The following is a 24,700-nucleotide window of genomic DNA, read 5'->3' as shown; positions in this document are numbered from 1 at the left end:
TAGTGTGCACTGTAAATTAGCGTTGAATATCATTTTATTAAATTATGTTACAGGAGAGGTGTCCGTGCATTTCACAGTTGTCGATGCAAATCATAATATCTGTGGAATGGAGGCTGTTTGCAAGCTCTCATCTGTCGGAACAGTCTCGGAGCGAAGAATATTTGACTTACACCAAACTGGTTATGAACAAATTCCCAGCTCCACTGTATGCATGCTTTTTGAATTGCACAGTGTTCTCCTTTGCATCTTTCTCAGACTTCATCGGCGCAAAGTCTCTCTCTCCCTCTCCCCAATTTCACAAATTCTAACTTTGTCATGGAACCATACGTTATCCTCCACACTGCTGCTCTGTACATTAGTCATGTGTGTTGTACAGTGGTGTATGTATATGTGGTGCTAACTCGTAAATCTAATTGTAATCAAACGTAATTCAATACACTGACCTGGGAGCCGTGAGCTTGTGATGTGTTTACAGTCTTACTAGTGCTGATGGAGTGTGGGAAAGGTTGTTCTCCACCAGCCACAGCTCAATTAAAATGGGGAGGTCATCACCAACTTCATCATTTCACACACATTAGAGGAGATGGGCTGCGCAGTCAGCAGCAGCTTTTACAGTACATTAGCACTACTGCTTTGAAATGGCTGAAGTTAAAGAAATACCTAGGGTTTCCCCATCAGTTTTTGAAAATCTGAAGAGTGATATTTCAACACAGAATAGTTTACAATTCTGGACTTTTTGCCACCTTCATGGTCTGTTTTACATTAAATGTGACCATCGTTTAATAAATGAACATAAGCCTTTATTGAAGAAGACTTGAAACTAGAGATAGAGTCCATAAACTCATGTTTACTATTTTTTCATAGACTTCTACACTCAGACCGGAGTGGCCGGTTTTTTGAGACGATCCTCTCTCCCAGAGACCCGTCTGCTGCCTTGCCGTTATAAATCACCCGTTACCTGATGGGTCTCCACGCGACAACGGGAAATGCATGAACCTCATTTACGGAGCGTGTAAAGCAATGACTCCGTAGCTAGCAGTAGTTAAGTCAGGAATTAAATTGTCTGTGTCAGCGTCTCTTTACAATTCATTCTGCCTGATAGCGTGCAGGGCTCATGCAGTCGTTGTCTGCATAAATAGAGCATCGCTTGCTAATGTTGACATCAAACCGGTTAACAGCGAGTGGGATTTCGGTGCCGTGTCTATGTGAACGTTCAATTATAGGGGCCGTGAGAGGGCTTTCTTTTTCCCTTTTTAAACACCCACAGACCCTCAGCTGCAATGAGCTTTGTTCTTCTTGAAGGAGGAATTGATATACACTAACAGATTGTATCCATCCAGTGAGGAACGCTGGCCTCCACTTTAGTGATGCTTTGAAAATGGAGAAGTCAGACCAGGCTGTGTTGATCTCACTAACCAACACAGAAAAATTACTCAACGTATTCGGTCTCTTTCTTTTCCTTCTGCAGTAAGTGTTCAGCAGCTTCTTCTGGGTTTTAATTTATGTAGGGTGCTTGTTTGTTGTTTGCTTGGATCTTTTTTCCCCTTACATTGTTTTTCAAGGAAACAATCTTGTTCACTAATGAGAACAATGAAAAAACAAGATGGTGAATTGATATCGTAACAAAGGGATGACTGACCTGACCAAAATTAAGTGGACCCATGTTTGTGATTGCTAAATTGTCCCTGAGCCGAAAGACGCTGCTACAGTCTTCAGGTGGCTTTCTACAACAATTTGGACCCAGGTTGTAGGAATTTTCCCCAATTAAGCCACCAGAGATTTAGAGAGGTTTAATGAGTGATTATTCCTGATATTCCCATTAATGCCAAAGGTGCTGAGGTCCGGGATCCTAGTTTCAGACCTGAATATTCCCGATGTGTTCAGAGATTGAAACACATCTGATGTTTCCAGTTCATGAAGAAACAATTGACGAATAACACGTATGTTGGCCGGATTAAGAATGTTAATGACGATAACCTAGTCAGCTACCTAGCTGGATCTAGTCATCGTGACGTCAGCCATGTGTTTGTGGACGGCGGTTTTGAAGCCTTGAATTCAACATTTTGTTCTTTGGATTTTGGCCGTTGACATCTTGGATATTTGCAACTATTAGTGGAAGTGGACATGTCTGATGCCCCCTGATGGCCAGTAGAGAAAAAGTAAATGAAGGGCCCTTCCACACTGGCTGGGTGGTTGGAATCCAAATCCTGAAAAGAAATGTCCTCAGAACGGAAGTACAAAAATGTAGGAGAAGATTGTCACTCATACGGATACATACAGTGAACGTGCATCCGTAAAAAGATGGAACGAGGAAGTGTCGACGTCAACGTTGTCAATTACTAGATTGAAAAAAAAACTACTGTACTTACAGTTGCTCTGTCGTTCATAGGTTTAATCATTCCAAATCCATGGCCACCTCATAAACATCCTAAACACAAGTCAGTGTGTCGCTGACAGTGGCTCTAGCATGGCCTGATACATGATGATCCCTGGAAGGGGGGCAGCAAGTGGACACTAACTAGGCTGCTGCTGGTCTGCAGGTAAAGGAGCTTTTTACTTACAAGTAGAGCGAATATATTATGTGATAACCGTAAACAACCTTGACAATTGTCCTCAAAGGGATGCCATCCAGAACACCTTGTTCCTACAGCATCATGTAATATCTGACACATTACCTGACACATGTCTAAGTATTCATGTGTCAGATAATAGGAGAAGCTGTTGGCAAAATAAGGTTAAGACAAGTCTGAACGTCAAAATTAATTTCAATCAGATGTGTAGTGTTGGACTGAGTATTCATGTCTGAAAGTGTGAAGTCAACAATTCATTCTTGCTCCCAGCATGAGAGCGAGCTGCAGCCAGCCGTCCAGAGGTCAGCTCGTGTTGCCATATGATCGTATGGAAGGTGACGGGCCACAACTGAAAAGTATGCCCATTTTGGTCTGCAGGAAAAAGAAGTGGTGGTGTGGAGTACTGCTCAGAACCAGGTCACAACAGTTTGGAAACGGTTTCATGTTTCAGCAGGCTGTAAACCGTGATACGCCACCTTGATGTCTGCCAGTAAAACATGCTCTTTAAATCCTACGACATTTCATTAGCTCCCCACAGGTCCTGGTCTCACTGCATGACAGGAGTGTGCTTCTAACCATCCGTCTCAGGGCCATACTGAGTTCAACGCCCTGCAGAGGTAGTGGAAACATGGAAGACTCAAGCAGTCATGACCAATACCTGTCAACCTGTCTGGTGGAGATGCTATCGAAGCAAATACTTTGTGTCATTAGGCTTGCATCAGGTCTTTATCAAAGGAATGTGATAACATCAGACATTTTGCTGATGTGAAATTGAAATGCCACGAGTAAATTCTCAAAAGTTGTGTTTATAATAAAGTTTATAGAAGCTTGAATTTATTTCCCAGAATATCCCTGAGTCTTGATGCCACAAATGGCAACAAGTCTTTCTTCCTAAATGTTTAAAATGTAGTAAAAATGGTGGGTAAGTGGCTGTGTGAAGATGTTTGTATGGGTATAGGGAAATCATGGGAAGATGTTTCTATCGGTATTCAATTCATCTGCGGGGCCAAATTATGTTAAATGTGATTCTTGATTTTACAGGGAGCCAGTGCAGAGGATCTGATACAGGAGTCATGTGACCTCTTTTCTTAGTTTTAGTGAGAACACGAGCTGCAGCATTCTGGATGAACTGGAGGGACCTAAGAGACTTATTAGAGCATTCTGATAATGAGGAGTTGCATTAGTCTAGTCTAGAAGTTACAAATGTGTGAACCAGTTTTTCTGCATCTTTTTGAGACAAGATGTGCCTGATTTTTTTTAACTGTTACGTAAATTAAAAAATTCAGTCCTTGAGATTTGCTTTATGTGGGAGTTAAAGGACAAGTCCTGATCAAAGATAACGATAAACGAGTAAAATAACTAGGGATAAATGTATAGGGAAATAATGGGTCGATGGACGTGTATAGGGTATCATAAGAAGATGTGTGTATGGGTATAGGGTATCAGCAGATGCTGAAATGGGTGTAAGTGTATACAGGTATAATGATATGGGTAGATGATTGATGCTTGTATGGGTGTGTTTCTATTTGTCTGGGGTCTTGAACACGACAGTGAGATTTTAAAACTAAAACGGGAAATAAAAAGATCAGAAAGCATTAAAGGAAATGCAGACACACGTGTGATTACTTCCATATTGTGTATAATTGCAATCAACATCTTTTCATTAAGATGCAGCAGAATTCTCGGCTGTCTTCTCAGGGGTTGAGTAATGTCGGAAGTTAATTTAGCCGGCAAAAGATGTTTCAGCATATTGTCCCTGCCTCCACAAAAGATGCAACAAAAGGGATATTCTACATGTGGCCTTGTGGTCCTTGATGTGTTTGACATTTGAAATGTATTTATATATTGCAGTGAAGTCATCCCAGTTGCATAATATCCACTCCAAGGCTGAGAGCCTCAAGGACACATAGCCACAATTATCATGAAAGGTCATTTAGTGTAGCAGAATACAATGCATCCACTCCGTTGCATACATAACTCAGGAGAACAAGCTCAGGGATAGAATATATTTTATTGTACACTTTACCATCTCTTATGTTTTTGTTTTGTACTCTAAACTAAATGACATGACTGAGGTGTTGATGAAACGCACCAATGCTGGTGATACTGATATTTCTTGCAGTTTGGAAAACTGCATCCTTCGCCACACCATTCACACATATGAACTTGTTAAAGTTGCATGAAGTAACATGCTGACACTCCCAAAACAAAACGACCACAGTATGATCATCTGGACGAGGTTTAAAGGGTAGTACTTGTCTTGGAGAGGAGACGGTAATTCAGAGCTACTGTAAGCTGTGACACACCTGTTATGATTTTGGTCTGCTTTGAGTCAACATTAGAGAGCTGAAAGAATTAGTCCTAGAAACCCAAACTCGACAGGTTATTTTGACTGGGTGTTTTTTGTTAAATGCCTGAATTAAGGTGCGTGTTGACCAGAACCTCAAGAGGTTTAACATAACCGACATGTAATGTAATGTAATAACGTGTCAGTGAATACCTCCTATTGTGAATGTTTTGTTCAAAGCTTTTACGGTTGCTAAGAAGTGGTGAAATGAGACAACCTGACGTCACACCGACTCGTCAGCCTTCACCACCTCATTCTGTTTGCACTTGTGATGGATTTATGTAAGTATCGTTGTTGGTTTTTTGCCAAAGAGCTTATTCTACCCAAATCCAGTGAAACGTTCCCGTTGGCTTTTTGTCGAGGAAACCGATGTGACGCAAACTTCTGTGGCGTTCATCCCTGCTGCTCATTATTGACAGCAGTAAGAAACCAGATAATCCTTGTTTACTGGTAAATGTTGACTTTTTGGCCATTGCTGCTTACATAAACAATTGTTCTTTTCCTTGTCGGCTGTAAAGTATTAACCTGGTTTTCCATCATGATGTAAGCCCTTTCTAAATATAAATCGGACGAGATTAATGTCTGGTCTGATAATTAATTCTATAACAGAATAAAACTATTTATGTAATGCTCCCCGCCCCGTCTCCACTGCTCCCCTGTCACAGCTCAATACATCACACAGAGAGATGAAGATAAAGCTCTTTGCGTTCCTATTTGCCAACAGAGGATTTATTTGAATGTTTACACTGGATGTCCTCTTTGGTCAAACCAATGTTATTTTTGTTTTATCTGATAATATAAAATATATGACAAGTTATAAAAAGCTGAGTTTTTACAAAGTCTTACCACACATCAAATTTAGTGGGTGATTTCACAACATCCTTGAGTTCACTCGTTCGTCTCTGTATCAAGGTGAGTCTTTAAACTGGAATGGTTCAGTCCCGAATCCATAGGCTGTGTGCCTCACTGTTAAAGAGACTGGGATCAACATCAGGCTTGACTTAAACAATGAGCTCCATATACTTTTAGCTTTCGCTAATCCCATCTTCACCACCAGGAAACCGTTTTGCTTTTAGCCTGTCTCCTCAAGAGAGCAGAATGGGGAGATTTCAAAGGCTTAGTGGGATTGTGCAGGAAACAATTGGTTTGTCAGACGGCTGATGGTTGTGTTGGTGGCCACGGTGTGTTTTCAAGTGGCCTGTGAAGACAGGCCACTTGAAAACACCCTTTTGATTGTATTTTATCATTTTGACACCAGATGGTATGGTCGTCATTAGGCCGCATCAACAGGCTCCTCAGAAGTGGAGCGAGCTGTGTGTCTGTCGCTTTTCACGGACTTGTCATCTATTCACAAGATCATCTCTGCGATTGTTTGATCACACAGAACCATTCAGATGTTCACAGTAACCGGAGAGCAGGAACATGGCACCGTTTGTCCACCGCGGTGAATTGGGTGCATTCTTATTGGATAACACATTTAATTGTAATGCAAATCAGAGGGGCTTCATTTGATATATTTTCAGCAAAATGGAATACATTCACATAGGATTACTTTGACCCAATTTCAATTAAGTCGCATCATGCATCTTGGGCGAACTCAAGAAGGCTAAATGTAAATGCATCCAAAGGGTGAGAGGCGCATTCTAGACGCACGGTACTTTTTAGCCTGTCTGTCAGCAGCTAAAATAACACTTGTTCCACCTCATTAAAGCCTCAAGGAAAAGTAGCTACAGCCATTTCGGATGCATCGACCTTCTAAAGTGTTTATCTGATCCCTGATCAGTTCAACGCCTCATCGGAACCAGGTGTGCAGAAGTGTGACGACAAGGTTTCCGACTTCCCTCTCAAGCGCTTTCGTGTCATTCTTCACACAACTACCTGCAGAGCCAAACGCATAAAAATGATGTCCGACTAGGGTCGATTGTGGCTCAGTGGAGAGCAGTCGTTCTTCAACCAGAGGATTGGCAGTTTGATCCCTGGCTCTATTAGTCCACTGCCGATGTGTTCTTACCCCAAAATGTCTCTCCTAACTGTGTCTACGGTGTATGAATGTGTATGAATGTCAGTGACTGCTGGATGTGCAGGTGGAACCTTAGCTCCTCCTATCAGTGTATGAATGGATGAATGATGTCATGTCGTGTTAAAGTGGTGGTGGTCGAAAAGCGCTGTACAAGTACCGGTCCATTTTGTAACTCTTCAGACTGCAGAAACGTGCAAGAGACACCAAATCCTTGTGGGAAGATTAGCGAAGCAGTGGAACGCAGCCAGGCGGAGTCTGTGATCCTCAGGCAGCAGTGTGGTCATGTGGAACAGCTCTAACAACGCTGGACACATTAACACGACTATTTTAAAGCTACAGTTGGAAACTTCCGTTGGACATATTTGCCACTGTCACTACATCAATGCAACAGATAATCTGAGAATGAATACGGTTCCTCTGCCTCCTCTCAGGGATCCGAACAACCAATCATAGCTGAGGAATCTAACTGTCGATCGCTGCTCGTGATGAAACTGTCCTATTAGGCAGCGCTGGAACACTTTTTATTTTCTCTTTTTTTTTAAATGAGAAAGTTTGTGACCCGACCGCAATGTTGAAGACCGTTTAGCCGAAACCAAGCCCCGCCCCCAGGGCCGGGGGCACAATGACAGAATGGCAAGGCAGGCTTCTAATGCTTCTAATCTTATACCCCTCTGCCTTTAATCCACAGCGTAGACGTCAGCCGTACGGCAACAGGTTACACACGTGTCGTGATCTAGTGGAAGATTTTGAATGAATGTCGAATCAAATTGGTGTCACGTAAAAGGGAAGAAGGATCAGAAGTCAGGGAGCAGAAACGTGGCCCGTGAGATAAATCCACAAACCCACAGGACTCACTGACCACTAACATTCCTGTTGAACTCAACGCTGTCAAGTCCACTGGGATCATAAATGCTCGACGACGCTGGTGATCTGTTTGGATGAACAAGTTTGTTTTCGTATCCCTCTGTGCAGATGGACACACACACACACACTTTATTTGACCTAATGGCTGCTGACATAAAAACTTGTTTTTCTAATTCTCAGTCCTCCAAAAATGGAAAGTGCAGATGCGAACCCGCCTAATGAGAAGTTGCTCATGAGTTTATCCTCTAATTCACATGTTTATCCCGCTCTGCGGTGGAGCACACCAACCATCAGTCACAAAGAACTGGGTAAACAAAGTGTGTGCTCTCGTGTGCTGTGTTCATTTACAGTCGTAGATAATAATCTGGGAGTCTCCCACTGTTATAATGTGAGTCTTTCACCGCTGAGCTGGCAGAAAAACAAGGTAAACAAACAGATGGAAAGATGGCATTCTGTCAGCAGTGATGCAGAATAATTTCAACTGCTTTATAAAAAATAATTTCTCAATGAAAGGATTTGATTGGCGACATGCAAACGACATTCCTGCTTAAACTTTATTTTTCAGTTTATGTAACTTGAACAGCTGGATATTTTTCCAGAGTTTAAAGTTTTGAGACGGGTCTAAAGAGCAGACTACACACACACACACACACACACACACACACACACACAGCGTGTTGTTGCTTGAAGGTTCAATGTTAATCACAACCGACGGGGAACAGTGGAGATGTGACCCTCCCCCCCTCGCAAACACACTTCTCATTAATTCATGTCTAATAATCAACATTCTGACACAGTTGCTGCATAATTCCTCATTCTGAACACTTCAGTGAAACTTGCAACAAATCCAACCAGCGATTGAGCGATGGTTGTACACACAGAGTACAGCGCCTCCAATACCTTTAGCTGGAGTTCCTCGTTGGGGGCCGGCGAAGTAGCGGTCGAGGACGGGATAGTGCCACTGCCTGCGTGTGCTTGTGTGTCTGCAAGCTTGTTTCAGGAGTTTGCAGGAGATGTGAGCCAAGGACTAAACGGTGGCAGAGCAGTGGTGCAGAAGATGCTAAAAAAAGCGCTAAAAAAAGCCCAGCTGGGCAGGACTGGCACTCACCGCTAGTGGGCTCAAGGGAAAGAGTGGAAGGAAAGGGGAGTAAACGTGGATAAAGACGAGCTACAGACTCACTGTGTGTGTTTATGATGATGGTGGCCACTGGTTGCAGCAGCATCAGGACGGAAGCTGCACGTCACGGGGACAGGCTTCAGAACTGTGATTAAACAGCCGGAGGGTCACTGTGGTGCAGAGAGACCATGAGGCTTTAACTCTGAAACCCCCTCCCCCGATGAGTTACCATAACTCCTGACTACTACGTCTTAACCTTCAACCTCACTCCAAAATAAACCTAATTCTGACCCTAAATGCAAATCTACATAAATACATAAATCAGGAGGGAAAACCTACTCTTACAAACAAAACACGCCTGTAGGCCGCAGCTGTGGACCCCGAATCGCCTGCGGACCCCTTCACTTCCATCAAGTGTCCGGACTGCACCAGAATATGATCTTGAAGCAACTTGACATATCGGACCATTCCTCCAGGCGCTGGATCTTTGTGAGGGAGGTGGGTTGATGGAGTCTGAGCTGCAGGAAGCCAACAGATGTCCCTTTTGAGCTGAGCTGTGCTGGGAATATCAAGTGTGGTGGTGCTAGTTGGACCGGCTGCTCACTAAGTGCTGCCCGTTGAGAGGGACCAGCCGACCGTGACACCTCACTGCAAGTCACATGCTGACCTGTGGGCTCAGTTGGTCTATGAACCACTTAGAAGTAGGATGTATGACTTTGACGTTGTTTGCTTCATTCATACAAACAAAATGACGTGTATGGTTTCCATGGGGGGCTCGCCTGTTTCCTGGATTTCTGGAGTCTCCACAGGTTGCTCGGCAACCTCTTCAGAGGGGTTGGAGATGTGAACTTTTGGAAAGATGAAAGGCTTGTTGTTTTTTTGCAGACTAATCAATTTGTTGATTCAGTAGAACTCAGTTTCTCCTCAAAGAATCCCACAAAAACACCACTTTGTGTTTACCACAGATGTGCTCAGAAGGTGCTGGTATGAGTCATTCAGCAGGTAAAGAATAAATTAAATATACATATTTAAATAAGACATTTTAGACAAACGACAGAATAAGACAAACGACAGATTAGTTGACCAATTGACTAAGGGGACCGACTTCATGCTATGATAAGCTAACCAGCTGCTTGCTCGAGCCACTTGTGTAGAATCCAAAAATCCTAAAGCACATTACTCGTTTGACCGTTTGGTGTCACGAGTGTATGCTTTACACAGCTTGATAATATTACTACAAATGGATCATAGTGACATGACCTGTTGTTGTGAATTTGATAATCGGATATATATATATATATATATATGTGTGTGATGGCTTACCTTGCTTACGAGCAAAATATGCTAAATGTATGTTTAAAAATACCTGTCGGTATTAATTGTTATACAGCACACATTCGGCTGTCGGAGGCCTTCCGCCCACATGTTCGATCCAGTGAAGTCTCGTCTCTGTAGTCAGTTCTCCCCATTGTCTTCATGGCAGCACGGCCACTATTCATGCATTAATTTGTGTGTAGATGTGTGTGATTGTGACACGTTGTGAAGCACTTTACGCCAATCTTGGGGAAAAAGCTGCTTCATAAATTCAATCCATTTACATCTTCCGTTGATAATGGAGCCATTAATGCCGTCCTTTCAGCCGTGTTGCACCCTGTTAACCGATTGAACCGCGCTGACGGGGCTTGTTGTGGCGTAGATTTGATCAAGAGGGCGTTCAGGAGCACCATCCATCACAGCTGGAGTAAGCTCCACCTACCGGATGCAGTGGATTGACTTCAAATCCATTTTACAGTTGCATTGATTGCGCCCCCATTTAAAAGCAGATCTCCTGTCGTTTGTTCCTGTTGTCGGTGGCAGGGATTTCTTCTATGTATCATGAAAAGTGTTAACACCCACAGTAAAAAAAATAAAATAAAGCAAAACACAACGTCAAAGAGAAAGTTATGTGTCTCAAAAATTGATAAGAAAACAAGCATTTGCTGAACAGGAGATGTTAAAAAAGAAAAGTCACAATCAAACTGACAGCAAATACAGCTGGGGAGTGGAGGGGGATATGCAACCTCATCTCAAACACCGCCACTCGACGGACGCTTTCAACTCCCAATCACAAATATTTGGTTGTTTGGTCTTTTCTTACCCCGGGATGCAGGAACGACTCAGTGCAGGTTCTTACTGCTCAGTTCATTCGGCTTTAGACACTAACTCTTCCCGCTTTGATCTGGAGGCAAGTTTAAAGCTCAATCGGTCAAAACTGCCACACTGTGTGTGTGTGTGTGTGTGTGTGTGTGTGTGTGTGTGTGTGTGTGTGTGTGTGTGTGTGTGTGTGTGTGTGTGTGTGTGTGTGTGTGTGTGTGTGTGTGTGTGTGTGTGTGTGTGTGTGTGTGTGTGTGTGTGTGTGTGTGTGTGTGTGTGTGTGCGCGCGCAGGGGCGTAACACATCATATATATATCTGTGGCAGCTGTCTCTCATTTGGCCTCGGCTGCTGGTGATTGGCAATTAGTCAGCAGCCGAGGCCGCCCTCATAAAAGGGCTCAGTTGAGAGTGGACAGGGAGAAGTGAGCAGAGTCGCAGGTTTGCGGTCTGCTGTGCGTTGTGTGTACGAATAAAGATGTTACCCAACGGAACCTCGGTGCTATCTGCTAATCCTTGGAGCTTTTGGGGGAAACCCACGGGTGACGGCCAGAGTCGCGTCACACTGGAGCCCAACGTGGGGCCCCCGGAAAGTAAAAAGCCCCTGGAAGGGATGGAGCCAGAACAGCCCGGGGAACAATTTGCCGGCTGGGAGCAGTTGCTCGAGCGGGTTGCAGCGATGCGGCGGGACCAGGCTGAGGCTCACCGTCAGCTCCTGGAGGGCCTCCAGGACCTGACTGCGAGGCAGACCTTCGCCCTCGGGCAGCTGGGGCTAGTCGCTGCCTCCCAGGACACGGTGGAGCTGCCGACCTCCGAGGCCCAGGAGCCGTTGGAGCTGCCGACCCCCAAGGGCCAGGACCCGTCGGAGCTGCCGAGCTCCGAGCGCCAGGAGCCGTCGACCTCCGAGCCCCGGGACCCGTCGGAGCTGCCGACCTCCGAGCCCCGGGACCCGTCGGAGCTGCCGACCTCCGAGCCCCAGGAGCCGCCGACCTCCGAGCCCCGTCGGAGCTGCCGACCTCCGAGCCCCACGTCTCGTCGGCACTGCCGACGACCCCTGTTCCCTGGGACCCGTCGGTGCAAGGCCGACCCCGGCGGCGGCGCCAGCTACCCCGGCTCTGTCTCCATCCCGGCCGAGCCCCGTTCCCCGTCCCGGCGGGCTTCAGCTCCCCGTCCCCCCGTCCCGGTCGACCCCAGAGCCCCCACGTCCTGAGCCCGGTCCCCCCAGAGCCCCTCCTCCCGAGCCTGGTCCCCCAGCGCCCGGTCCCCCAGAGCCCCCTCCTCCGCCCAAGCTCTCATGGGGGGGGGAGGGGAGTAGGCTAGGCCGGATGGAGCCCCGGCCTAAATCTGGTGGTGGGGAGTGTGGCAGCTGTCTCTCATTTGGCCTCGGCTGCTGGTGATTGGCAATTAGTCAGCAGCCGAGGCCGCCCTCATAAAAGGGCTCAGTTGAGAGTGGACAGGGAGAAGTGAGCAGAGGCGCAGGTTTGCGGTCTGCTGTGCGTTGTGTGTACGAATAAAGATGTTACCCAACGGAACCTCGGTGCTATCTGCTAATCCTTGGAGCTTTTGGAGGAAACCCACGGGTGACGGCCAGAGTCGCGTCACAATATCGTTTCCAAACCAACATGTTGAGTCTTTTGTGCCTAAGTTGGACACAAACATGGGGGTCCTATGATACGTTAGCCTCAGGAGCAAGGACAACATCATCTTCCTGCTTCGAATAACTGGATAAAGATACAAGACTCATTATGTTCCTCTACCTGAAGGGCAGATTCTTGCCTCTTCTCGATTCTCCTTTCGCAAATAAATTAGTGTGATGAGATTGTTTCCCTCCTTTTTCTTTCCAAATTACACAAGCAGTATTCAGTGTATGGGGACTCCTGGGCATCATAACTGTCTGACGGGTTAGTGTGCTGACAGCACTGTAACACGGTATGAAGTCAACCCCCCTATATAGCACACCACCCTATCTGTTGCTATATGTAAACCCCAATTCCCTGAGGGGGAAAAAGAAAGTTGTATGTCGTAGCTGCAGGTCAATGCAAACGCAGCTCCATTTTTGTTGTTTATTTTTATTCCTAGGTCTAATCCCTCTGAGTGGGGAGCGATAAGCGTGTTCTGACTTAGTCCCAGATTTCTTGTTGTTTATGCGTCCTTTGCCAAACCATGTGGATCGCAGTAGAGTCGGATAATCTCAGTGACGCTAGCATGGCAGGGCTGCACACCGCTGCCTACTGGCCCGGGTCAAATCACAGCAGCAACTGAAATGCCTCCGGCTCTGTTTGCCTTCATTTGTCTCCTCCCTGCTTTGCGTAAGCGGTCGCTCGAGGATATGAAGTCTGTCGGAGCTGGTGGTATGTTGACGTACGCCTCTCATTCCTCTCTGGTGCTCATGATTTATATGCTTGGGGGGGGAGGAGATTGAGCAATCACAATTCAGGAAGAAGCCTATTTCCCCCCCCCAAACCATATGACACAACGACACTCGGCTACGGCGGTTTGCTCTATATGACGTCTTTTAATTAAATTCGATTCAGTTTATTTGTAAAGCCCATTTTCACAAATTACAAATTTGTCTCGGAGTGCTTTACAATCTGTACACATAGACATCCCTGTCCCAAAACCTCACATCGGATCAGGAAAAACTCCCAAACAACCATTCACGGGGGAAAAAAGGGAAGAAACCTTCGGGAGAGCAATAGAGGAGGATCCCTCTCCAGGATGGACAGGTGTAATAGATGTAATGTGTACAGAAGGAATCATTATACACAAATTAAAACACAGTAACAACACAATGATTGTGTATGTTTGTGTTTGAATGTCCTGTCTGTATCTTTGCTGTTGTGTCTTAACAAGGTCCCTCTTGAGAAGACATTACCTGTCTAAATACAATTTAAAAAACAAGCAAGTGGCGCCCTCAGAGACAAACCCATGAATGGAAACCTCCTGATAAATACCTGCTCTAAGGTTAGAGACCTGGTCCTGCTCTAAGGTTAGAGACCTGGTCCTGCTCTAAGGTTAGAGACCTGGTCCTGCTCGTAGGTTAGAGACCTGGTCCTGCTCGTAGGTTAGAGACCTGGTCCTGCTCTAAGGTTAGAGACCTGGTCCTGCTCGTAGGTTAGAGATCTGATCCTGCTCGTAGGTTAGAAACTTGGACCTGCTCGTAGGTTAGAGACCTGGTCCTGCTCGTAGGTTAGAGATCTGGTCCTGCTCGTGGGTTAGAGACCTGGTCCTGCTCGTAGGTTAGAAACTTGGACCTGCTCGTAGGTTAGGGACCGGATCCTGCTCTAAGGTTAGAGACCTGATCCTGCTTGTAGGTTAGAGACCTGATCGTAGGTTAGAAACTTGGACCTGCTCGTAGGTTAGAGACCTGGTCCTGCTCGTGGGTTAGAGACCTGGTCCTGCTCGTAGGTTAGAAACTTGGACCTGCTCGTAGGTTAGAGACTTGGACCTGCTCGTTTGTTAGAGACCTAAACCTGCTTGTAGGTTAAAGCCCTGGTTCTGCTCGTTTGTTGCTCATTAACAGTCACGAGAAGCGGTGGCTGAAGACTGCAGCATTTCTTGAGTCTGGATTCTGTAAAAGAAAGATGTTGCGTTCCCAGCTAGAATGTACATCACAAAGGACTATGCCGATCAGCACGGTCACGGGGGGACACAAATGGCATCCTGTGCCATTTGTGTCCCTCCGTGCAGTTGACACGTAAACGCGACCGCTGGCCCTTGTGGGCCCTTGAGGGCCCAGGACTGTTGCCACAGTGCTGAGCCTGAGGCGGTGTGGGACGGAGCTCGAGAGCAGAAATAAAAGATGCTGACCTACACAGTACATTCACTGCAGTAAGAACAAATACAACAAGCTTTATTGGACACAAAACAACTGGAAAGAAAGGCTTTGGGGACAGTGGGGGAAGAAAGTAACGAACACCATCCTTTGCTTCAAGAGCTGACATCAGGTTACCGTGGTGACCCGGATCGTTTTTTATTTACGTTATACATCCTTCCTTTGGGCAATATTATCAGGAAACACTCCATAAACTTTTATTGTTATGCAGATGATACTGAATTATATCTATCGATCAAACCAGAGGAGTATGGAGGACTTAAAATGACTTGAGTATAAATAAATAAATAAATAATTGCATGAATAAATATAGGAATAAATAAATAAATGATTAAATAAATGTTTAAATAAATACAAGAATAAATGTATGAATAAATACAGAAATTAATAAATATAAGTTATAACTCAACAGGACATCATTACCTTCGCATTGAAAATGCGGAAGGTAATGTTTTGATCGCCATGTATTTGTTTGCGTGCGTGCGTGCGTGTTATTCGCATAAGTCAAAAAGTATTATTCCGAATCGCATTGAATTTGGTCAAGGTCATGAAAAAGGTCAAAATCTTCTTGAATCGCATGAAATTTGGTGGGATTGGTTATTATCACTCAACAGGACATCATTAAATAAATGTATTTCTGTGTTTCTTCATTTATGCATGTCTCTATTTATGTGTCCACACGTATTTCTTCATTTATTTATGTGTGACATTTACGTGTCCGTTTATTCAAATGAGCTGGGCTTTGCTTAAAATGGTCTTGACTCCAGCCTGCGACTAGTGATACAAGGTATACATCTATAATGTTAAAGATTTGTAAATAAGGGTTCCCCTACAGCAACGCCGTTTGAGTCTTTTGGGACAGATACAGTTGAGCTGTGACTCAACACCGTAAAGTTCACCGCCTGTGAAGAAGAGCTCCATAAAGTAGTTTCATTGAAAAGCAAAAATAACCGTACCGCATTCCCGTTTCCATGTTCCTTTGTGAGACTTTTTAATACATTGGTTCTGTTCCTTCCTTGTCATTTTATCTCTGAGACACACACGCACGCACACATTGTGTTTTGATGCGTTGGCCTTGTAGCTCAGTGAAGAGTGGCTTCTGCTCTATGATGAGACGGTAATTAGTACCAACTGCTAAGGGAGTGAAGATAGACATCACACAGCTTGACACACACTCTCTCTTCTCTGTGTGTGTGTGTCTCTCTTCCTCGCTCTCACTGCGTGGTGGGGGGGTCTGAGCGGTCCTCCCCAAGGACGTTTTGAGCCCATTACACTTAGTTTCCTGCATCCTTGGGAACTTGTATGCACCACTATTACATGGTGGAAATGTCTTTTTTACATACAGCGAACCTCACAATTCATGCACCAGGGGAATGGAGTGTATTATAATGCAGTAAAGCTCTCAGGTTTTCTGTGTTGCGTTTGCTCTTCCCGTGTCTTTTGTGTCAATGATACATTAATTCATTTTAAGTGAACTTAAATAAACTGCTATGTGTTTCAGCAAGAGTTCTAAACTTTCTGCATTTTCAAAACACAAAACTAATACGAGAATAAAATCATAATGTTTAAAGTAACAGTCGTAATTTAATGAGAATAATAATTAAAGAAATATTTAAAGTCTGGATTCGAGCAATGGCGTCTGCTGGAATATTTAAAAATAAATTGGTGATGAATATACTTAAAACAGTCAGTAAGTGTTTCTTCAAGACTAAATAGACACTCCTGTATATGAGTGTTTTGAAGCGGATGCTGCTCCACCGGTAACCAGTGAAGGGAGCGGAGGAGCGGAGTAGTGTGGGTTTAGGTTGAAAACCAGTCGAGCTGCTGCCTTCTGGATGAGCTGCAGAGGTCGCAAGGCCTTAGCAGGTAGACCTGCCAGGAGGGAGTTACAGTAGTCTAGGCATGAAATGACCAGAGCCTGGACCAGAACCTGTGCCGCCTTGTGAGTGAGAAGAGGATGTATTCTCATGATGTTGTGCAGCAAGTACCTACACTACAGGAACATGTTGCTGCAGTAATGTTGGCAGTCAAGGAGAGTTTACTGTTGAGTGTCACCCGAGGTTCCTGGCAGTCGGGGTTATGGCTAACACAAAGTAGTTGAAAGTGGTAGTCAGGTCGTGGGTAGTTAGGTCGTGGGTGAGAGAGCCTTTCCCTAGAAGGAAAAGTAGTTCCGTTTTTTCAGGGTTGATTTTCAGGTGGTGTGCAGACATCCACTGAGAGAGGTCAGTCAGACAGGCAGAGATTTGTGCTGTTACCTGTGTTTTAGATTGGGGAAACAAGAGGATCAGTTGGATGTCATCAACATAGCTATGGTAGGAAAAGCCATGTGAATGAATGACAGAGCCAAGATAATTAGTGTACAGAGAGAAGAGGAGGGGATCCAGGACGGAGCCCTGAGGGACCCTAATAGTGAGAGGGCACGGTTCAGACACAGATCCTCTCCAAGTTACCCGGTAAGTTTGGTCGTTGAGGTAGGATGAGAAAAGGGAGAGTGCAGTGCTTGAAATACCCAGGTCTTGAAGGGAGGAGATAAGGTTCTGGTGGTTCACTGTGTCAAATGACGCAGAAAGGTCTAGAAGGATAAGGACAGATGAGAGAGGCTGCTTTAGCAGTGTGAAATTGCTCAGAAACCGCCAGGAGGGCAGTCTCTGTTGAGTGTTCTTGAATCCAGATTGGTGCGGGTCAAGAAGGTTGTTACTGTGGAGATAGGAGGTCAAGAAGGTTGTTACTGTAGAGATAGGAAGAGACTTGGTTAAAGATAGCCTGCTTGAGAGTTTTGGAAAGAAAAAGAAGAAAAGAGACCTCCTCCACCGTTATGGTTGGTTCGAATCTGAACGAACACACAGACACACACACACACGGTGATGGACAGCATCTCCATGGATGCGTTTTCATTAGCCAGTTAGACACAATGTCATGTGTGCTGCTTTGGTCCATCGAGGAACTCTGGTGAAATGGCAAGAGAGATTTGGTTCGCTTCGGTAGTTTTTGCTGGAATGATTGAAAGTGTGTGAGCGGGAACAGAGTCTGGGAATGTTTTATTGCTGTTTCAGGTCTTTCTCAGATAGACCGTGTTTCAGGAGAAATCGTTTTACCCAAAGTTTTTATGGGCGTGCGTACTTCCCATTGGATAGACCTGCTGCTGAGTGTTACCCATTCAGATAAGCCCAATGAACTCATTTATAATGCGAGCAAACCGATCTCGTCGTTTTTTTAATAAGCTTTCAGGAGTTGTCGTAGGCAGATTGCATTTGACCTGGTTTGAACTTTTTGCTACACTTTGTATAAGCCATCTACTTCTAAAGCCTTTTACTGCACAAGAGTGTGTCAGGGATGTCTGAATGCCGGTCTAGAAGCTGACGTTGGTATAAATGGTGTTTTGTAAATATTACTATTTTAAATCCAGCGGACTCCACCACTATCAGTGATAACCACCTTAAAGGGAGATATTTACAGAATGTAAAGTAAATACAGTGAATGACGAACACATACCTAATGCGACCATAAATAATATGAAAGAGGAAGTGACTCATGAATTAATTACACTTTTTAAGATTATTTTAACCAATTATTATTTTCCACCAATTTTAAGTTTACAATCGTATTAATTGCCTTAAAGAAATGTCCCTTGTTTCACTTCGCTACTTAATGCTAGCGGCTCGAGGCTAAATTATCTGCCGCTAGCGCAACTCACCTGAGACTTCATCCAGTTGCTTTCTGGATCATGTAGGCGGCAGTAATTTAACAAAAGTACCGCATCTCTGGTTGAGCTGCATCTATTTCTAGGAGTGCAACGCAGACTCCAAAAAGGGTTGAGCTCCAAAGTTTAGGAACGATAACTTCAGAGGCACAATCTCAACTGGTGACCTCTGGTCGCAGTTGACCTCGAATGAAGATGCCTGACCATGCGGAGATCTCAAAGTGTTTACAAGAATCCATATTGGACCTTTGAAGAGAACCTGGTTCTGGACCACTTGTAAAGAATCCATGTGAGGAGACGGGTGACAAGAGACGGGGTGATAATCATTTGCAGCGCAGAGTACTGAGCGTTCGCTCCAACCTTTTGTTCTTGGGTTTTGTCTCAAGCAAGGTCTTAACACTGGACTCGTCCTCTTCCAGTACCCCCACACCTGCTTCATCCCCTCTTCACTCTGAAGAAGGCTGAGCACTGAGCGATTCTAATGAATTCACCCGTAACAAGGGTGTGATTAGCCGATTGATTCTCAACTTCTTTGCCCTGCACAATGACTTTTCTATGACTCAGCACATTGGCATCGGCGACCTCTGATCATGGTTTTTCCTGGGTCAAAATGAGTCTTCGGTGCTCCCAACATTTTTTTTTTGCGGTCTGTATTGCCATGTCACCGAATTAGCAGACATTTATGAATTTTTTTTTCTTCCATAAATAATGGAGGCTATGCTTGAGGAAATCATTTTGCTTCCACTTTAGATTAAAAATAGAAAGGCTAATAGATTGACAATAGTCCAGGTGTATTCGTGCACGTCGGGCTGTTGAGTGAGTGATCAGCAGCTGGCCGCTCTGTCCATTCGCGCACCTCACAGTTGCGTATTGATCAGACAAGAAGACACGCTTATCAACTCGATTACTATTGATCAAAACAGAACGAGGGTTCGGCTGTAGTCTACTTGAAACATACTATTGAGAATATATTCGCTGACATGCATGTGATGAACAAATGTTTTTTTTCTTTTTTTCTTTTTTCTTTCTTCATCGCAGACTTTTTTCGGGATTTGTCATAGGCTTTCGGGAAAACGGCTTAGGCGCGCGCCCAAATTTTCTCTATGCAGGAAAAACCCTGCTGATGCAAATCTGCCTCGATCGGAGCGGCAAAGGTAGTGCGACACCTCCACTGTGTACTCACAGTAGTTTACGATCTTATGAACATAACAATAATATGCCGCTGTGCTTTTGCTTGTGTGCCCCCGCAGACTGAAGAAGAAGTCTCAGTCGGTGGATATTGCCAGCGAGGGCTTCTCTCCGACCCTAGTGCCGGCCTCGCCCCTCAACAAGGCCTCGGCGGCCGGCCTGGCAGTGCAGGACAACAATACGGCCAACGCCCAGCGCCGCAGCCCCCGCTGTGGCGAGCTGAAGAGAGGCTACACCATAGGTGAGTGACATCTGTTTGTGACATCCACCACATCATCATGCACATTAATTTCTTCATACACTACCTGGTGGGGGGATTAAAACCAACAACCTTCTGGTACAACTCCCACTATTAAATCAATAAAAATGAGAAATACATGCATTGAACGTGTTAATCATAGTGACGTCATTGTCACTCTCTCTGAGTAGTCGACATGAACTTCTCACTCAAGCAAACTTCACCGTGTCACAGCCGGCTGCTGCTCGGCGTTTCTCATCTTCTAATTTCATTCCTGTCGGTCTGTTTCTGTGTCGGAGGCCAGGTTGTGAGAGTAAGCACACTTCAGGGAGCTGAAGATGATGAAATGAGTTTGAGCTAAACCAATTCCGAAAGTCAAGAAATGCGGCGTCTCTGCTCGCTTCATGGTGTGATTCAGTTAGCGAGCTGCTCGGGTCGAGGTTGGACTCAGCTCTGGAAGGTAATCTTCCAGACCCGTATCCTGACTGATTTCTCTTTTATTCGCGGCGACGTCTTGGGTGCTTGTTGTTCTCTATGTAGTTCTCCCCACTGTACTACAAACGCACTTTATTTACCTCCGATGGTCTTCAATTTTAGGACTGTGCAAACACTTTGGTGAACTTTTTAAGAGGAGAAATCGGTGTCAGCCCCATTTAGCTAGAAGCTTAATTGACACACATCAACATGAACCTTCCAACGTTTCCAAAACGTTTTCACCAAATCAGGAAAACCAAGGTTAATTATTTGACATGGTACCATAGAAACTGCATGATGAAAAATGTAAAAAAGAGAGAAAGTTATATGGAAAGTGAAAAAAGGGATGTTCAAAGTCTGAATCCTCGATAGTTCCATGGACCAAAGTGAGTGCTAACATTTCAATACCTCTTTTGACACTCATCACCTGGCAGAGAAGAGAACATCAACTGTTGGCTCTGCAATGCAACACAAAATGTGTTCAACGTGTGTTTGATGTTGCTTCTGATTATCTGGACGCATCAGTCTATTTAGATTGATTTAGTTTGAGATGTCCATGCTCAGTGACTCTCTGCAAACAGGCCTCGACGTGTAAAAGTTCAAGATACCGAAAATGTGACTTTGGTACATTAACTTGGCTAAATCTATCTAAATAAATATTAAGCCCTCTGAAGCAAATTTGTGATATTTGGCTGTACAAGATCAATTTGAATTTAATATTTAGATATGAATACTGCCACGGCACATCTTTCAACATCAGAAAAGGTTAGTGGAATAATAGATGACAATAAAAACAGTTATTGATGAAAATATGAGTTACTTTTTTCCTTTTTTTATGATTCCTTTTTTATTTTGGAACCAGACCTAACATTAAATGGTGTTTAATGAGGCCATTTCAACATTTTAATTTGTAAAACAGCAACCCTGTTTGCACATCAGTAACATCTCAGGCAGAATGTGGTACTGCAGAGACACAGAATTATGTTTTGTGAGAGGTTGACGAGGGCAAAAGCTTCTAAAATCAGAAGGACAACACAGCAACTGTAGATGGCGCCATCACTCCCACCACCGGACAGATGTTCCCCTCGGTCCATTTCTAGATTCTGAGAAACGTGCTAGATTAATACCTATATATATTAATGTATGCATATAATAGATTAATAACCGCAGAATCCCAAAGCCGTCACCATCCTCTACAGCAGAGTGCTGCTCACACAACTATTGTGAGACCTTTCTAGTATCTGGAACTCATTATTCACTAGACAGTGATGATGATGTCATCCTGCATCATTAGCGCTAAATGGACCTACATATTTCGGTGACTGAAAACAAATCATGTTGCACTTTATAAATGTCATAAATAATGGACGGGTATACGTGGGACAGAAATTTACATTTCGTAACTCACTTCTTAACCAGGAATGCCATTAAAAACAACACACTTCTATTCCAGCTGCCATCACTTCTGATTATTCATAGAGACATCCCTTTACATGCTGCATACATGTTACCACTGTTATCAAATGATCTTGCACACTATACAGATTGCATCCTTGGTTTCCAATTTGCAAATAGATTTAATGGGAGATTAACTTTTGAAATGACAGAAAAAAAGAATCCCTTTTGTTTTGCAACCAACGTGAACAAGTCCCATTGGAACCAGACCTAAACCCGGGATGAGGGTTTTTACACCAGCTTAAACGAACCACATCAAATCCTACCTTACAATTTAAGGGGCCCTTTCAGTCCCCCCCCTCCCCCTCCTCCTACAGAAATACCCTGTCAGTCATTTTTGCTGCCGTTTCACAGAATGTGACATTCATTAGTGACCGTGTCCCACCTCTCTGGTCCCTATGGAGATAAGATCCAGGAAGCAGTCGAACCCGGGCCAGGCTGCTCATCATGCTAATTTATTCTAATGCGATAGTAATAATGTGGCAGGCAGTTTGCTGTGCCGTGCTGCCAGACTTCAGACAGACCTGTCATTAGAGGCAGGCAAGCACATTCACCGCTGTTATTTTGATATGACCCAATGAGACCCGACACGTTTTGGATACGTGCTGCTCAAGGCTCTTTGTGTTCCTTCCCCTGAGGCTGACTCTCATACTGGTTCTGTATGTGAGACGGTTTATGACTGTTCGGTTAGCAGTTGCAGGCATATGGAGAGATGCCTCCGTCCCTCATGCCGATGTCTTGTACGGTGCAAAGGGAGAGACTTCCCAGCGTGTCGCTACAGATAATGGCTTCTCAAAGAAGAGCAGCCTCCTTGTATTCCTCCACACCCTCGCTCATTCCTTCCCTCTTTTTTATTCCTCTCGCTTCACCTTGTCTCCCACTCTCTCCATCTTCACACTCTACCCTGTTGTCCTCTGATGTATCACCTCTGATGTGACCAGCCTTGACTGCAGGGGAGGCATTTCATCGCATTATGCTGTTGACCGACTTGGGCCGCTGTTCCAATTTATCCTTTTCAAAGCAGCGTTTGTGACCGGGTGAGACTGGATGCGACCTGCCAGAGTCAGGAGTGTCTGTGGAGAAACACTTTTAGATTCTTCACAGTAACGGTCTCCTGTTATGCAATGTGAGTAGACTTGTTTTATTGAAGAATATTACCACCAACAAAGCTCCACTAATTCAGTGAAATCATTATGTATCTATACATTCTTTGCAATATAACAAATGTTATTTTAAAAGTTTTTCCTTTTTAAAGCAGCATAATCTAGAAGTGCCCCAGCTTTCCTCTTATCTTCCCTTTGCTCTACTCGGGTGAGGAACTACCCCGTGAGGGGGGGGGACATGTGCTCCCTTTACCTTACCTTAGAATGTGGTCTAGCTGATCGTATCCCAATCAAGGAAGATCATATCCAGACTGAGGCCCTGTGTCCACGTAGTGCCCTTCAACTATGTTTCTATGACAACGCTATCTTGACAACATATCACCTCCAATTGCATGATGGACTGGCATCGCTCCATATTGTGTATTTTAGTTTGACAGTTTCTTTCATCGTGAGCAGCAAGGACGTCTGCTTCATACTTATAGATAAAAAAGTCACGGCTCAATCATACAGACGTGACGTTGGAACACAGGAATAAAAGAACAAACGTCACCAGCAGCATTCAGTGTCCGCCTGGCCGACCTGCTGCTAAATGGGATTTTCATGTCTTTTGATGATGGTGTCAGTCCAAAATATAGAGCTGAGGATAGACGGGCACGGCTGAAATGGCTTCTGCTCTATTTACTACAGACTTGAAGAGCGGCCTTCTCTCGAGGCGCTGCGTGCGTACGAACAGTCGAAAAAAGGCGCCAGCGCTCAACATGCTCATCAATGCACATAAAAAATCATATATTGTAGGTTTAGTAAGTACATATTTAGATTTTTATAGAAAATATCCAGCGTGTTTTGTGCATGGTAAATTATCCCCCCACACCCCCACCCACTATGAAAACGCAGCGTTGTATCTCCAACAGCTGGCAGAGGAGATGTTAATAAACAAGACCAACAACGCGTGTTGGCGGACCCTGGCGGCCCACGAGCGGCAGACCTGCCACTGCCGCCATGTGACAGATTATTCCACTGTTAGTTATTCATTGGTTTTTCACTATAGGGTCAAAGAGGCGAGGAACCAGTGCTGGGGAGGGAAGTCTCGCTGGATATGCAGTTTTATGTCTCGGCGGCATGAATTGAATTAGCAGCTATTCAATAAATAGTACCAAGTGTCAGGTTGCATGTTAAGTCACCACCCTACTGCCTCTTGGCTTTGGATACTTGTTGTTTTGAGGACCCAGAGCTGGAGGCCTGTCCTTGTAAAAACATTGTATTCCGTCTCAGGGTGATGAGGAGCTCATCACTGCCGAGGTCGACGGTTCACGCATCGCTGTTGCTCTCATTTTTTGTGTTTGATGTAATTGTCTCAGGTGGCCCGTCTCTCGTGTTTACAGATCCAGATCGTAGTCAGTGGTGGCAATTACACACACGCCACTGCCACACATCTTTCTGGTGCTTTCTTCTTTCTCTATGGTAATGGCACAATGTACATGTCTGTACAGAAATGAGAATAGTTGTTTGACCTTGGTGGCGCATGATTCCCTGGATGATTTTAATGTCAACTCTAGCTGACGGGCTAAAATGTCAGATGATCCCAGTTTGGTCAAGACCAGAAGACCATGTAACAGTCACTGTTGGTACAGTAGATTAGAGTCACAACGTCACTTCAAC

General features: G+C 44.6%; 1 protein-coding gene across 2 annotated transcripts in view; it reads left to right on the top strand.

Moving 5' to 3' along the window:
- Positions 1 to 24,700, top strand: part of oxr1a (oxidation resistance 1a) — a 133,721-nt gene that overhangs the window by 31,425 nt on the left and 77,596 nt on the right. For both annotated transcript variants that reach the window (XM_056406034.1, XM_056406032.1), the window contains exon 3: positions 19,834 to 20,012. In XM_056406034.1, the coding sequence (XP_056262009.1) occupies positions 19,834 to 20,012 (179 nt within the window). The remainder of the gene's footprint in view (positions 1 to 19,833; positions 20,013 to 24,700) is intronic.

The sequence above is a fragment of the Pseudoliparis swirei genome, chromosome 22 (assembly GCF_029220125.1).
Source record: "Pseudoliparis swirei isolate HS2019 ecotype Mariana Trench chromosome 22, NWPU_hadal_v1, whole genome shotgun sequence".
Lineage (NCBI taxonomy): Eukaryota > Metazoa > Chordata > Actinopteri > Perciformes > Liparidae > Pseudoliparis > Pseudoliparis swirei.
The sequence above is the reverse complement of the archived record's forward strand: the minus strand, read 5'-3'. Positions and strand labels throughout refer to the sequence as shown.